Raw genomic sequence first — 16,717 nt, 5'->3', positions numbered from 1 at the left:
ATGTCACGTTGTCCAGTTCCCATTACTGACAAGGAACGCATCGAATACCTCGTTCAAGGCATTCGTGACGACCAGGTAGCCACATATATCGCTGTTCAGCGACCCCGTACCGTGGACGACTTCCTCAGCATTGTATCCGAAGTGGATAAAGCAGTGGACCATGCCCGCCTGATCCGATCTCCACAGCCAGCAGAGCAATTCGCAAGACAGCCAGGACGCCCCCAGCTCCAGAGTGCTACTCCCAGAACTGACAGTACTGTGAACTCCTCACAGACTGCTCGACCATCTACGTTCCAGCACACCACACGCATGGCACTGCCTCCTCGTATTAACAGCCTACCACCTGCGGACCAAGAGTCGAGGTACGAAGCCATTTCAGCTAAGTATGGTGCCCCAGCATACAGAAAAGGACAAGACTTGAAAGATGCGGTGTGCTACAACTGTCAAGAGAAGGGTCACCTAGCAAATAAATGTACTACACCAAAGCAACCTTCGGGTGACAACAAGCCGACAGTCCCCAAAGCACCAACAGCCTGTGTTGGCCGTGTCAATGACACCCTGCATGGATCCAAGTTCAGATGTGCCGTCGCTACTGCTCACGTCAAAGGACTGGGAGAGATCAGTGCTTTCCCAGACAGCGGTTCAAACGTCACCATTCTTGCAGTAAGCTTAGCATCAAACCTCAACATCGAACCGTGGACCAAGCCACCTTTGCTTGTCGGCGGCGGAAGCTCCGTCATGCCGGAAGGATCTGTCTTTTTGAGGATCACTATTGGGCCTCTCTCCGCAGTTGTCGAAGCAGCCATCCTTGAACGGAACGCCCTTCCCCTCATTCTGGGAGAGGATTGGTTTTATGCAGCTCAAGCTGAACTTCACTTCAAACCTCCGAAGCTGCCTGTGATCTGCCGGCCATCTACCAACGTTGTCGTGCAGTGCAAAGAGAAACTATTGCCAAGAATGTCAAATGCAGTAATTTTGACATCTGCATTGTCACGTTTTGATCCCTCGCAACCCACGGCAGAGCCACTTCAATTCGAGTACGAGCCAGACGAGAATGAACCCTTGTGGAGCCAGCTCAACAAGGCGGCCCTAGTTCAACTGGAAACAACATGCCCCACAAGCCCACTCCAGACAAGCTCTTCCAGCCCATTGCCTTCAGACCCACTTGCTAACGTCCCTGACGATCCCCTGAATGACATCTGCCTTGGAGCTCAGCTCAATCACAAAGAACAAGCAGCCGTAAAACGCATTGTACAACGTCATGCTGGTCTTTTCAGCACAAGCCCTGAAGACATCGGTCTCTATGAAGGCATCGAACACGAGATCAAGCTGGTGCCTGACGCCAAGCCCTACGGTCGACAGCCGTACCGTTACACGGCCAGTGATAGACAATTTCTCGAGCGTCAGACAGCGACTCTGCTTGAGAATGACATCATCCGATCATCCTATGGACCATGGGGCTTTCCAGCGGTGGTAGTGACGCAAAACAACAAAAAGAGGCTGTGTGTGAATTACATACCTCTGAACAATATGACAGTGAATGTTCTGCAGCCACTTCTCCGGGCTGACGACATTTTTGATGACCTTGCTGGCAGCTCCCTGTTCGCGGTCTTGGATTTGTGCTGTGCATACTGGCAAATCAGAGTGAAAGAGGAAGACCAGGAGAAAACCACATTCATCACGCACCAGGCTACTTTCAAATGGACGCAAATGCCTTTTCCGTTGAAGAATGCACCATCCACCTTTGAAGACTTCTCGCCCGGTGTCACGTAGTTCAGAAACTGCATCTGCTTTGACGCTGAACGATCAGTGCCAAGTCAGACAGCCCAGACTGCCCACCCATCTACAAGACTATGACCTGTCAATGCAACAGTAGCTTTTCTTTTCCAAGTGGACTTGGACGTCTAAGTGGGGTGGGATGTGAGCTTCAGCTCTAAACATAGCTGTACTCGAAACCAGGTCAAGCAACCCTGAGAGTCGTTGGACGTTTTGCGAGAGAAGAGCGGAGAGCCGGAGTTTTTTCAGCCTCAAACACTGAACGCAGATTGAATTTTTGCCAATTAAACGTTTTTCCACCTTTCTGCCCGCTTCCTCCGCTCAAATATATATATATATATATATATATATATATATATATATATATATATATATATATATATATATATATATTGTACTGGAGATTATCGGTACTGGCACGGTGAAGTGTGAAAGAGGAAGTCGATGAACTAGGAGTGCGCGCTCGATCGGTGTCCAGCTGAGACTGCTCCGTCTTGTACTTCAGTCAGACGCCCTGTGGGCTTGCAAGAACATCCCGTGACATTTGGTGGAAATGCAGGGTTAACGTTTTCCCCGACCTGGAGCTCCGAAGCCGTACGTTGCCATCTGCGGCCACTATGACCGACGACGCCGGCCCTTCGCAATCCGCTCCCGCCCCCCCCCCCCGGCTGTTGTGTGTTCTGGTGCGGTACGTCAGCGCGACCCTGCCATCTTCAGCGGCACCGACGATCACGACGTGGAGGACTGGCTTGCAGAGTATGACCGCGTTAGCGCGCATAACAAGTGGTCTGATCGTGACAAGCTGACCAACGCCATCTTTTATCTGACTGAAGTGGCAAATCTGTGGTTTAGAAACCACGAAGCCGAATTTACAACCTGGTCAGTTTTCACCGAGACCCTCACTTCGGTCTTCGGCCGTCCCGCTGTGCGCAGACTCCGTGCTGAACACCGTTTGCGTGGTCGCGCTCAACAAAGCGGTGAAAACTTCACGAGCTACATTGAGGACGTCATCGACCTCTGTAAGCGCGTGAATGCGCCCATTACCGAAGCCGATAAGATAAGGCACATTATGAAAGGCATAGACGACGATGCCTTCCATATGCTCGTGGCCAAGAACCCTACGACAGTTGCACAAGTAATTGAGCTCTGTCAAAGCTTCGACGAGCTGCGCAAGCAGCGCCTTTCCACCCGTCGCACCAGTGTGCAGTCCGCGGACCTCTCGGCCTTGGAGCCTGGATGCCTTAGCGCTGGCTTGCTGCCGCAGATTGAACAATACATTCGGGAAGAAGTGGCTCGCCAGCTCTCTCTTGTAGCGTGTGTTTCTGAGCCTGCTTCCACGCTAGAACCATCGCTCCGTCGTGTCATCCAAGCACAAGTTTCTGAGGCGCTCCCATCTCCCTCTCCACCGCCGCCTGTGACTGCGCCTCTGACTTACGCTGCCACTCTCAGCCGACCTCCTCCGCGACCGATGCCTACTACCTCCCGACCCGCCGCTAGTTCCTACTCGTCGCCACTTCCGGTACGCCCGGTCCACGTGCCCTTATCGCCTTCCGGACCTTCTCTTAACCCTTGGTGTACTCCGGACAACCGCCCTATTTGTTTCGCATGCGGTATTCCGGGACATGTTGCGCGTTTCTGTCGCCGCCGTGGACTTTATTTTCGTCGTGACGCGCCGAACCTCGGCTACCTTCCCCAAGAGCCTTCGCATCGTTCTATCCCTGATCCCTCAGACTCGTATTCTCGTCGCGCCACCTTCAACTCTCGTCGGTCTCATTTCCCTCGCCGCCGTGCCCTTTCACCCATGCTTCGCCGTTCCAGCTCTGGTCAGGAGGAAAACTGACAGCCGCAGTTCCCGAGGCAAGAACTGCGCCATCGTCGAAATTTTCAAGGCCTCGTCTTTCTCCTCCTAACGAAATCGCCGTACTTGTGGAAAGCGTCGCGACAACAGCTCTTGTCGATACGGGGGCTGCCATTTCTGTCATAAGTGAAGACCTCTGCCGCAAACTCAAGAAAGTAACGATTCCTGTACCAGATATTTCCCTACGCACGGCAAGCTCGCAGCAAGTCAAGCCTTCGGCCGCATGTATGGCGCGTGTTATGATTCAGGATGAACTATATTTTGTAGAATTCGTCGTTCTATGCAGTGCTTCGCATGACGTTATTCTGGGTTGGGACTTCCTTTCCGCACATCATGCTGTTGTCGACTGCGCTCGCGCGCAACTGGCTTTGTCTCCGTTCCGTGACACTACCGTCGACCTCCCGAACCGTTCTCCTAAAGTGATCGTCACCGCTGACGTCATTATCGCTTCTTTTTCTGCCGCCTTGGTGCCCGTCTCTTGTGACTCTGCCCCGCCACGACAGCTCTTTTTACACCATCTGAAGATTGTGCGCGCCGACGGAACCTTCTACTCCCGTTTGCAGTCGTCACACTCACCGATGGTTCCGCTGCCATTTATGCGTGCAATCCATTTCCATGTCCTTCAACTCTCTTACAAGGTGAATGTGTGGGGCGTCTAGACACTGTTGACGTCATTAGTCCATTTGACTTATCTTCCGATAGGTCGCCACTGCCTATCGGTGCCATCACTTCTGCTACCGCACCAGCCTCGCGTTTCCCCGATGTTTTCTTGCATACCATCGACGACGCGCTTACGCCCACTCAACGCAGTGAAGTTGTTGAACTTCTTGAACGTTTTCGTGCTTCTTTCGACCTCGGCCAACCTTCCTTGGGGCGCACGACAGCGGTTGTTCACCGTATTGACACCGGTCACCATGCTCCGCTGCGCCAACGTCCATACCGTGTTTCCGCAGCCGAACGCCGTGTCATTGACGAACACGTTGACGACATGCTGAAACGAGGTGTGATCCAGCCCTCCCACAGTCCTTGAGCGTCTCCGGTCGTGCTGGTGCGGAAAAAGGATGGCTCAATCAGGTTTTGCGTCGATTACCGCCGACTCAACAAGATTACCCGCAAGGATGTATATACCCTACCACGCATCGACGACGCCCTGGATTGCCTACAGGGAGCTGAGTTCTTCTCTTCACTGGATCTGCGCTCCGGGTACTGGCAAGTGCCGTTGGCTGAAGCCGACCGTCCAAAAACGGCTTTTGTAACTCCTGATGGATTATACGAGTTCATTGTAATGCCTTTCTGCCTTTGCAACGCGCCTGCAACTTTCGAGAGAATGATGGACGCTATTCTCAGGGGTCTTAAATGGCACACATGCCTTTGCTACTTAGACGACATTGTGGTCTTTTCTACCGATTTCGATACGCATCTCGCCCGCCTTGAGCAAGTTCTTGCCTGTCTCACGTCAGCTGGGTTGCAACTCAATTTGAAAAAATGTCAATTTGGTGCCCATAAGCTTACGATCCTAGGCCACGTCGTCTCCAAAGACGGAATTCTGCCTGATCCTGCCAAACTTCGCGCCGTTGCTGAGTACCCCAAGCCCACTACTCTAAAGGAACTACGGAGCTTCATCGGTTTGTCTTCCCATTTCCGGCGTTTCATTCGTAATTTTGCCTCGATCATCGCTCCCTTGACGCAGCTTCTTAATAGCACGTCAGACCTGTCGGCTTGGAACTCGGAGTGTGACGAATCATTTATGAGGCTCCGCCGGCTCCTCACGTCCCCTCCAGTACTGCGCCACTTCGACCCCAATGCGCCTACTGAGATACATACGGATGCTAGCGGTGTCGGACTTGGCGCCATTCTCGCCCAACGCAAAGATGGCTTTGACGAGTACGTTGTCGCATATGCCAGCCGCACCCTAACGAAGGCAGAATCCAACTATTCTGTGACGGAAAAAGAATGTTTGGCGATTGTTTGGGCAATCAGCAAATTTCGTACTTATCTTTACGGCCGTCAGTTTGACGTTGTCACTGATCACCATGCCTTATGCTGTTTATCGTCCTTGAAAGATCCCAGTGGCCGCCTCGCTCGTTGGGCCTTACGGCTTCAAGAGTATGACATACGTGTCATTTATCGCTCTGGACGCAAACATTCAGATGCCGATGCCCTATCCCGTTCTCCGCTACCTCCTGCCTCTGTTTGCTCCTTACCTCCCACCTGCGATTTGTCAGCTCTTCGCTTCAACGACATGCCGGCCGAGCAGCGTAAAGATCCCTGGATCTCTCTACTGCTGGACTTGCTGTCTCACCGCTCACCTGCGTCTCTCTCACGCGCCGTGCGTCGTCAAGCACACCACTTTGCCATCCGCGACGACCTTTTGTATCGACGGAATTACCTCACCGACGGCCGTCGATGGCTGCTCGTTATTCCCAGTCACCTGCGCTCACACATCTGCGCCGCTTTCCACGATGACCCCCAATGTGACCACGCCGGCGTCTTCAAAACGTATTCCCGTCTTCGTCTTCGATTCTACTGGCGAGGCATGTACAGATTCGTTCGCCAGTACGTCCGCTCATGTGCAACGTGTCAACGCCGCAAGACCCCTCCTCAGAGTTCTGCAGGTCCCCTGCAACCTTTACCCTGCCCTGCTCGACCATTCGACCGTGTTGGAATTGATCTTTACGGCCCCCTTCCAAGCACTCCGGACGGTAACCGGTGGATCATTGTTGCCGTAGACCACCTTACACGGTACGCCGAAACATCTGCGCTGCCGGCGTCCACCGCGACAGACGTCGCTTGCTTCCTTCTTCGCCACCTCATTCTGCGACACGGTGCTCCACGTGAATTATTAAGTGACCGTGGGCGCGTCTTTCTCTCCAATGTCATCGCGGCCCTGCTAAAGGAGTGCAACATCGTTCATCGCACCGCTTCCGCCTACCATCCACAAACTAATGGCATGACGGAACGTTTCAATCGTACGCTTGGCGACATGCTTGCCATGTATGTGTCTGGCGATCACTCTAATTGGGACCGGGTTCTTCCTTTTGTGACTTACGCCTATAACTCTGCCCCGCAAACTACCACCGGCTTCTCTCCTTTCTTTCTTCTCTATGGGCGAGAACCTTCCTGCCTCTTGGACACCATTCTCACCTACCGTCCTGACGCTTCTGAAGTGACGCCTGTTTCAGAAGCAGCTGCTTATGCTGAAGAACGTCGCCAACTAGCCCGCTCGTTCATCACCCAAGATCAGTGGCGCCAAAAATCACGCCATGACGCATCCGCTCCTAGTGCCCACTATTCTCCCGGAATGCTTGTTTGGCTTCGGGTCCCGGCTACTTCCCCCGGCCAATCCACTAAGTTTTTGTCCAACTACCACGGTCCTTACCGCGTACTGCAGCAAGCATCACCTGTGAACTATGTCATCGAGCCGTTCGCGCCGTCTTCTGATCGCCGTTGCCGAGGGCGCGAAATAGTTCATGTAGCACGGCTTAAACCGTGTTACGACCCGCCGATGCTGTCTTTTATATATATATATATATATATATATATATATATATATTGTAGTAAATCAATCGGACGCCCAGTGGTGAAATGAACGTAGGTTTATTGACGCACACTCCTTTTATAGCATGAGTGAAACTCGTGATAAGGCCACCGCTGCTTGCGTGGGTGATAAGCGATGAGATGTACATGTGACGTCAGTACATAACACTCCTTCCTTCTAAGATTAGTTATACAAAGAATACAAAGCTACGTTGGGCTATTCATTAATGCCATAACGTAGGACAGGCCGTCGAACGCGCGTTGACCTTCGAGGCGCGATCGAATCTTGGTTGGTATGCTCTGGGCTTGCCTCTGGTGCCTCTGGGTTCGTCAGCTGCTGCTGTGGGCGTCTTGCGCTTGGCTCTTGAACAGGTTGACTCGGGCTCGCCCTTGTGGTTGCTTCTGGGGCCGTCGGCTGCGGCTGGGGTCGTGTTGCCGTGGGAAACAACTCGGCATGGCAGCCCTCCCCGGTACCTTTGTCTGATTCGGACCTCGTCCAGGCGCTTCTCAGTTGGTTCCGATGTCGGTGATGGCGCTCGCCGTTATCCAGTTGGACCGTGTACGACACCGGGCCTCTGACCGCCACCACTCTGGCCGCCTTCCACCTGGGACCTGGAGTGAAGCTTTTAGAGTAGACAGTGTCACCGACACAGTACCTCTTGGTAACTGGGTGTTGAACCTCAGGTGCATGTTGTCGGTCCGGATGAAGACGATCCAGCGCAGTTCTCAACCTTCGCCCCATCATCATTTCTGCTGGCGATTTCCGTGTGACAGAATGTGGCGTCGTGTGCTGTTTAAACAGGAATCGCGAAATCTTGCACTGTGTTGTTCCTTCCCGTTGCTTTTTTAAAGCTTCTTTCACTTCTCTTACCATCCTCTCGGCTCTGCCATTACTGGCGGGATGATAAGGTGCAGTAAAAACAGTACGCACACCATTACACTTCAAAAAAGTTTGCAACTCAGCGCTTGTGAAGGCCGTTCCATTATCCGAAACGATAACGTCTGGCACACCATGTGTCGCAAACATTTTCCTTAAGCTTGTCACGACGGCCGCAGCTTTCATTGATGACATGATTTCAACCTCCGCCCAGTTGCTGTACGCATCTACCACGACAAGGAATACATCTCCTTTGACTGGGCCCGCGAAATCCATGTGTAGACGACTCCAAGGTTGGTCTGGTTTGACCCAAAAGTGAACGGGAGCCTTGGGGTCACTTTGTCGGTTGCTCTGACATGTCTGGCAGTACCGTACGTACTCTTCAATCTGGTGGTCCATTTTTGGCCACCACATGAGCCCTCTAGCTGCTGCTTTCATAGCGCTCATCCCCGGGTGATTTGCATGCAGTAGTTGGAGCACTCGCTCTCTTGCGGCTTCGGGAATTATCACACGATTCCCCCAGAGTATGCAACCCCGGTGCAACGACAACTCTGTCTTCGTCACCTCGTATGGTGTAAACGTGCTGTCTAGTTGTGTCGGAGGCCAACCACTCAGGATCCAGTCCTTCACCCTGGTCAGGACGCTGTCTTTTTTGATCAGCTTGACGATGCCCGGTGCCTGTAACGGTGCACACTCGACAGCTTCCAGTAGAAGCACGTCTCCAGGTGGTTGTGGTTCGTCCTCGTCCCCGAGGGCTGGCAGTCGACTGAGTGCATCAGCGTTGGAGTTGTCCCCACCTCGCCTGTACTGGATGCGATAGTTATACGCAGACAACAACAAAATCCAGCGCAGCATTCTGGGTGACAGTACTTCCGGCACTCGCTTGTCCGTGTTTAATAAACCCAAAAGCGGTTTGTGATCTGTTATCACCGTGAATTCTCGCCCAGCCAGGTACTGATGAAATTTTTTTACCCCGAAGACGACTGCTAGACCCTCCTTGTCAATTTGGGCGTAGTTACGCTCACTTGCGCCTAGAGTTCGTGAAGCATAAGCTATGGGTTGCTCCCTCCCGTCAGCTGCTTTATGGGCCAGCACCGCCCCCACCCCTACAGGGGATGCGTCACAGCACAGCATCAAGGGACGCTCGGGGTCATAAGAAACAAGTACGGCATCGGAGCTAAGTAGCTTCTTCAGCTTCTCGAAAGCACGTTGGTGCTCACCTTTCCATTCCCATTCGTGGTCGTGGTCTAGGAGCCGGTATAGAGGTTCCGCCGCTCCGGTCCTGCCCTTGAGGAAACTGCTATAGAAGTTCAGTAGCCCCAAAAAGGCTTGCAGCTGCTTCTTGCTAGTGGGCGTTGGCGCTTGCTGGATGGCGTCAGTCTTGCTTTGGCTCGGGTGGATCCCTGTATTATCAATCCGATGTCCCAAGAATTCAATGCTCGTCTGGTTGAATTCACACTTCTCCTTGTTAACTCTCAACTGCGCTCTTTGCAAACGCGACAACACAGCCTCCAGTCTTTCTGCGTGTTCTGCTGCGTTACGCCCGAAAATCAGGATATCATCAAGATAAGCTTTAACGCCAGGAATGCCTGCCAACAACGTGTCGATGACTCGTTGAAACACCCATGGCGCGACAGAAATTCCAAACGGTAGCCGCCTGACCTTGTGTAGCCCCTTGATGATAGTGTTAACTGTGAGCACTTCGGCCGACACCTCATCCAGAATAAGCTGTTGATAAGCTTGAGCTAGGTCGAGCTTAGTAAATATCTTGCTTGAACCGAGAGTCGACAATATTTCCGCGGCAGTAGGCAAAGGATACCCGCTGGTTTTAACTGCCTTGTTTACCGTGCTACGGTAATCCCCGCAGAGACGCAAGGTTCCGTCTTTTTTCCTTACCACCACGAGCGGAGTTGCCCAGTTGGAGTACTCGACTGGTTCCCAGACTCCTTGTTGCACCAAGCGGTCCACTTCCTTGGCCACATCGTCTTTCAGTGCTAGTGGAACTGTACGACTTTTGAGGAACGTTGGTTTGGCATCGTCTTTCAGTTCGATGTGCACTGGCGGTCCATTGAAGCCAGGAAGGTCACTGCGAAACACCTCAGAAAATCGTGAAGTGACGTCTTCAACATTCAGTTGCTGAATTCCATGCAGCCCAATGCCCAACGGCCTAAACCAGTTCCGCCCAAGCAAACTGTTACCGCTTCTCTTCACTACCAACAAAGGCAGCTTTGCCGTCCGACCCTTGAATTCCACCACAACACTTGCGCGACCAACTACAGGCAACGCCTCTTTTGACCAGGTTACGAGCGTTGTGCTTGACTCTCGAAGGGGTATTTTACTTTGCTTTCCCTCGATAGAGCGAAACGTTTCTTCACTCACAATTGAGCACGATGCTCCAGAATCAATTTCCATGGGTACATTCTGCCCTTCAATCTGTACTTCAACCATGAATTTTTCTTCTTGCTCATTCACCTCGCAGAGGGAAAATAATTCGGTCATTTCGTAGGCGCCCTTGCTTTTACTCTCTTTTTTCTTCTGCTCGTGTGAAGTTTTTCTTTGAAACTTCGTCTTTCGAACGACAGGCTTTCGCAATGTGTCCGATTTTCTTGCACTTGAAACATGCCGCCTTTCTAAAACTGCATAAATGCGGAGCGTGCTTACCGTTGCAGCGATAGCAACTGGACTCTTCCGCTGCGGTGTCTTGCTTCGTGCGAGTTGCTTGAATTAGGCCCTGGCTGTCTTTTGTCTCGTCTCGTCCCTGGTTGCGTATGTCTCGCTGCTGCTTTGCTGTAGCCTCAGCTGTCACGGCCATGTCGTACGCGACCTGGAACGTAAGGTTGGGCTCGGCGAGAAGTCTCTGCTGGACTGCTTCGTTCTTGATGCCGCACACGAAACGATCTCGCATCATGACGTCCAGCGGTAGTTGCTTGTCACCAAAACCGCAGTCTTCCGTTAGCTTCCGCAGAGCCGTGACGTAGTCTGCCACCGATTCATCAGCCGCCTGGTTTCTCCTGTAGAACAAAAACCTTGCGTGCAGCTCGGAAGGCCTCGGATGCAGGTGCTTGCGAACGGCCGTCTTGATTTCGTCGTAGCTTGCCATGGTCGGTCTTACTGGCTTCACCAGGGTTACGATGAGCCCGTACGCTGCTTCGCCGCAACAACTCAGCAGAACTGCTCTTTTCTGCTCGTCCGTTGTTATCTTGTTCGCGTCGCAAAACATTTCCAACCGCTCGACGTACTCATCCCAAGACGCGCCCGTGCCAAGACGATACTCGCCGATCTTGCCGACAGCCATCCCGCCTTCTTTAACGGCGGCCTCGCCGGGCCGGTCCGCCTCGTCGCCAATGTAGTAAATCAGTCGGACGCCCAGTGGTGAAATGAACGTAGGTTTATTGACGCACACTCCTTTTATAGCATGAGTGAAACTCGTGATAAGGCCACCGCTGCTTGCGTGGGTGATAAGCCATAGAGAAAGGAATTCAACAAGAGGGGACACTCCCATAGGGCCCAGCGGCCGAATTGACTGCAGCGTGCCAAGCGGTCGGTGTCGATCACTTGCATCACTTCCGGTTTCGGTTTTGGGCGCGCGTATTTTGAACGCAAGCTAGCACGCCGGCTGCGCCCCCCCCCTTTCCTTTTTTTTTTGCTCTCCGTGCAGAATCGGTTTATTATTTAGTAAAAATGATTGCGAACGATCTCGTAAAGTCCCATCGAATCTGTGCCACGTGCAATTTCACAAAGTGGACGCAAGACCTTTTGTGCAATGAGGAAATATTTATTTTGCTCTATATAAAAGCTCGTTCCGCGCTTTTTGTGCGTTCATCCAACGTTGCGACACCAGCAGGTAAGGCAGTAGTTCCTGTATGAAGCTCCACCGGACGGTACCAGCTGAAAAAAAGTAAATTACAAGCATGTTACATTTGCAAGCACGTAACAGCATGTTACAAGCATGAGTCATTTTGGTATTTAGACATAGGAATACTGCGAGGCGAAACGTGCGAAAGCGGTGAATGGGCGGCATTACAAACAAAAGCAATTCGCTTTTACATACATGGCGTAGAAAATACCCGACTCATCCCAAACATATATGAAAACATCCGATTTCCAAGCGTTCCCCAATTTCCGGGCATTATTTCCTGCACTTAGGCAGCACAAATACACGAGCGACTTCGCGTTTCCAAAACTTGGCCTCGGGCGACGCGACGGTACGCGACATACACAGAGACGGACGCAACAGGCACTCAAGACAAATGCGTGGGTGCAATGCCTTTTTTCAGTCCTTTAGAAGACGTAATTTTCGAATTACAAGTTTCTGATATGTTCGTCCGCGTTATCTTTCGCGCGTTCTGCCGGCGCCAGCAGCACACCCCATGTTATCACTCTTGGCAATCGCCCATCGCGTTTTCAACAGGCGTGAGTACCGAAAGAAGGTATATGTTGCGGAGCCACAAAAAACTTCACAGACTTGTCCCTCTAAGATTCATTACACGCCAAAATAACTTTATCACCACGGCCGAGCTGCTTATCGCTAACTGCGTCACAGCGCGCTGTGCGGCCAGCGTGCCTCAAAAGTACCCCAGAAAGTAACGAAATTACTTTTCAGTAATGTCTGGCGCCAGAGAAAGCGGCACAAACTTCTCCTAGCAAGATGCACTAGACTACACACCACGGCTGAGTTCTCGCTAACTGCGACACGGCGCCCTGTGCGGCCAGTGTGGCTCGAAAACCGAAATAAGTTACAATAGTCCCCTAGGAAGCGTCGGAAACATGTCTCAGCACGATTCATTTACGCAAATTAACTGCGCCAGGATGGCTGAGCTATTTTTCGCTAACTGCGTCTTAAGTCTCGGTCCCGTGCCGTAAGCCTAATTGCGTCGTAGACTGTGAAACAAGATTTCTCACCTTGCCGTAGTCCAATAGTGCAGTGGTGTCTTGTCCCAGCGCAGAAGGAACGCAAGAATACGCCGAGAGCCCAATAAACCAGGTTACATTTGAAAAAGAAAAAAAGAATGAGACAGACGGGTCGCCGCGCGCGAGCGCTCAAACGCGCGCGCAGCCATCCTCGCTGGCTTCGGGGGAGTGCGGATGACGCATGTAACTGGCGCGTCATCGAACTGTGGCTAGGTAAGGCAAGGAAAATAAGTCGCAAAGCTTAAGTTCATTTATACGCAAAACGTTTTAATTTTCGCGGCAAAGAATTTTAAAAATAAATCAATGCCTGTTAACTTAATTTTCTTTTTTTTTTCGATGCTCGCGGCAGCTAACGTTCGGTGTCAAAAGTATAGCGTGACGTATGGCGACGTGTTTCCTGTTGCCAGTTTTTGCCGAGTGTCCCCTCTTGTTGAATTTCTTTCTCTATGGATAAGCGATGAAATGTACATGTGACGTCAGTACATAACAAAAAATGCTAAAGTTGCTGTTTAATGCTCCTTCAAGCTAGCCCTATAAGCACATATTGTCGCCTTACCATGATCCGACGTTGTCGATGCAGGGAATGTGGGGACCGCCAGCCATGGACATGATTATGTCAAGGCGCGGATTTACCTTCAGCCTCTTCGCAAATTCGACGGTGTAGTTAATAGACATGACTTTGTTCACCGTGGCGTTCGTGATCACAACGTCGGCCAGGTATATCACCCCGTTGTCTGGAAGAGTGCGACTATAAGACGCGTCAGAATCACCGGCAAAAACACCACTCTTTACTCTTGATAGCCCTCTCTTTGCACCTATCAAGGTCAAGCAAAGCGCCCAATACTAAGTCGCCCTTGGCACTACCACAAATCTTGTAGCTACCTCCCTTACACCGAGTGTCACATAAATCGGAGCGCCAGGTACATGAATCTTCTACGGTGACTGCTGACTGATTTCGGCTCACATTTCACACAAAGTTTCTATTACCATGCTTGAGAGCGTTGCGTGGTTGTTTCCTTTACAATAGAGAACATGTGCTCTTCGTTAGCGCCAATGCCATTTAAGAAATGTTGGTTTTGGTGCAGAGGAACCATGCCGCAATTTCTGACCCCTATAGTAAAAAGGCGCTTTCCACCATAGAGGCGGCAGATGGAACCACCGTTTCGTTGCAATGAAACAGGCATCTTTTGGGTAGCGTCGCCGCAGACAACGATGTGCACCTCGGCTTTATTCCGAACAAAACAGGCACTCAGTGCTCTCAAACCTGGCTTGAAATTGAACCCACTGTAATATGCGAGAAATTCGTACAAAATTTTCACAAATTCGCACAATATGTGCAAAATTTAAATGAAAATTAACAAGCACAAGTTTTGTACCCTTGGTGTTCCGATTAAATCAACGCCGAATGGATACCTCCTATTGGTCACGATATATTACTGCGACAGCTATTAAAGACTCGAAAGTGAGTTTTTTATGTCTGTCCGCCCTTTCAGTTCATAATTATCGTTAAGCTGCCGCCTTGAGACCATCGTCATTGTTATTTCATGTTGGGGCGTATAACTTTAGCTCTCCTGAATTGCGCATTGATATCCAGGGTTGCCAGATTTGACCCCCTATGCGTCAGCCTCGCTACTCTCAGGGCCTTTTAGATTGAGAAGTTGAGCGTATTGATGATTTCCAGCTTTTCAGTCACAAAATCCTCAGATTTGCTACAGGCCGTTAAAAGCTGAAAACGAGGTTCACTGCCTACATCGTCGGTCACTGCCTGCAGTTATGCTGCTGTCGCTAAAAGGAAGCTTTAAGTCGGCAGTTCCTATCTAAATACACGGAAACTGACAAATCATTTTCCTTGGCCACCACGCCACAGTTTTGATGAAGTTTGTTGCATTTAAATGAAGCTGAACTCTCGTAACTACATGAAATGTATTTTCAATTTATGCCGGCATCTTCATAGATTTTTGAAATTACCGTATTTACAGAAAACTGAAATATCAAGGTTACAACTATGTAACTAAGCAATAAATATGAATCACACTTCTGTAAACAGCAACTAAAAATACGTCTAAATGGGGCAGCATTGATGTATAATGTTTTGATTCGAAATATACCCATAATTTATTCTTGATACACCTAAGTGGAATAGCATTGACCTATTATGTTTTAGTCAGAAATATACTCATAAATTATTTTTCTTACATATGAATGGGACAGCATTGGTGTATTTTGTTTTGGTCAGAAATATACCCATGATTTATTTTGTTTGCTTGCTGCAATTCTCAAAATTCTAAAGAATAATTCAGTGAAGAACATAAAACATGGCTTGAGCAACTTTGGCGGTTAAATCTTATAGCATCTACTTTGCATGTGCGGCAGCGATGAACATATAGCGTGCATGTACATAAATATATTTGGAACATCAGGTGACAGTAAAAATTTGTCTGAAGTATCCATATAATTGCTGTCGCAAAAAAAGAAAAGTTTACGCACATCATGGCCACCGGTATCCGAGCTCATCATACTACTGCACTATGGCAACTTTGGCGCTTGCTACTTTGCGTGGGGATTTGCTTCCCACCCTGACTCTGAAAGTAGTGAGTTCTGTGCATGCATTTCGGAGGCCATGATAGGCAATACTGCAGGTGACCAGGAAAGCGTTGTGTGCATCTCAAAGAAGTTGTTCTTGAGAAGGTTTGAAGACGTAATTGAAAGTTTGCGATTTGCTTGTGTCTGCGCTCGTTTGTTAATGTATTTACTATTGACACTCTTATAGGCTATCGTAGGAATGTTCGTCCTCACAAACCGAGTCCATTTCAAGCTCTTCACCTATTTTGAAGCTTCGACAATCTCTTCCAACGGTCTTCATCCTGAGTTTACCGCGAACATTGTGACCAACCTGCATACCAAGTGTCTTCTTTTATTGTTTTGCAAACTACAGATTTAAAAATGCGTGTGGCAGATAGCACTATTCTAATCCTTGAACTGGATTGGATGAAGCGGTGCACATTGCTTGCAGGATACATTAAACTGTATAGTTGACTAATTAACATTATTGAACGAATAATTCTCTTTGAATAATCACATTACGCCACGTATTGGAATTGGCGAATTGTTACCGGATAGCTTGCAAGGCACAGTAACTGAAAATGAACCCCTAGGTGGCAACGCTTTCGAGATACGTACCGCCAACATAACACAAAATAGAAAGAAACTGCAAAACCAGTTTATTTGGTTGCACACTTTCAGAATGAATATCGCGAAACTTGAGTAATCCTAAAATTTCGTTCCAGAAGGACTTTGCATTGCAAACTCACCAGCTACAATTCACAAATTGCAATGCGTGCCGTAAAGTAAGTAAAGTAATTAGTTGAAAGCTTAGTAAAAAGTTCTTATTCAGTCGATTATGAGTTTTGATTTCTCGTGCAAGTAATGTACGCCTCTTCAAGCCATCCAGTTCAACGACTATATGTATACAACTGTGCTATCTGCGACGGTCAATTCGTTTTACTGCTGTATAGACTAAAAACAATAAATCATTGCACATCTACATCAGGACCAACGCCTCTGCTAATGACCTGTATTCCGACAGCTGACGTAATTCTGTGCCTGCATATTTCCAAATTTGATCACTTCACTTAAACCTCGCTAGTAATTTACTCATCTAACGTTCTGCCTTTGTTATTATCTTGGTATTCCTTTTCCTCACTGCAAAAAGCAGTTATTCATCTTAGGATTATAAAAACCAGCAGTAGGCACTCTGA

General features: G+C 49.7%; 2 protein-coding genes across 2 annotated transcripts; both read right to left on the bottom strand.

The window, feature by feature from the left end:
• Positions 1–8,784: 8,784 nt before the first annotated feature.
• On the bottom strand, positions 8,785–10,608 carry LOC125940178 (uncharacterized). Its single transcript, XM_049655967.1, has 2 exons — positions 9,945–10,608; positions 8,785–9,451 (listed from the first exon to the last, which is right to left on the bottom strand). Exons 1-2 carry the CDS (start codon positions 10,545–10,547, stop codon positions 9,359–9,361), a joined length of 696 nt encoding a protein of 231 aa, XP_049511924.1. The 5' UTR covers positions 10,548–10,608; the 3' UTR covers positions 8,785–9,358.
• On the bottom strand, positions 10,567–11,478 carry LOC125939894 (uncharacterized). Its single transcript, XM_049655411.1, has one exon. The coding sequence runs from the start codon at positions 11,341–11,343 to the stop codon at positions 10,567–10,569; it is 777 nt and encodes a 258-aa protein (XP_049511368.1). The 5' UTR covers positions 11,344–11,478.
• Positions 11,479–16,717: the final 5,239 nt, after the last annotated feature.

This window comes from Dermacentor silvarum, chromosome 9, assembly GCF_013339745.2.
Source record: "Dermacentor silvarum isolate Dsil-2018 chromosome 9, BIME_Dsil_1.4, whole genome shotgun sequence".
NCBI classification, from domain to species: domain Eukaryota; kingdom Metazoa; phylum Arthropoda; class Arachnida; order Ixodida; family Ixodidae; genus Dermacentor; species Dermacentor silvarum.
The sequence above is the reverse complement of the archived record's forward strand: the minus strand, read 5'-3'. Positions and strand labels throughout refer to the sequence as shown.

Coding starts and splice junctions, on each gene's coding strand:
- LOC125940178 (XM_049655967.1), bottom strand. CDS start 10,547: ATGACCGAATTATTTTCCCTCTGCGAGGTGAATGAGCAAGAAGAAAAA. Junction 9,452..9,944: donor GGGCAACTCCGCTCGTGGTG/GTAAGGAAAAAA, acceptor TTGATAATACAG/GGATCCACCCGAGCCAAAGC.
- LOC125939894 (XM_049655411.1), bottom strand. CDS start 11,343: ATGGCTGTCGGCAAGATCGGCGAGTATCGTCTTGGCACGGGCGCGTCT.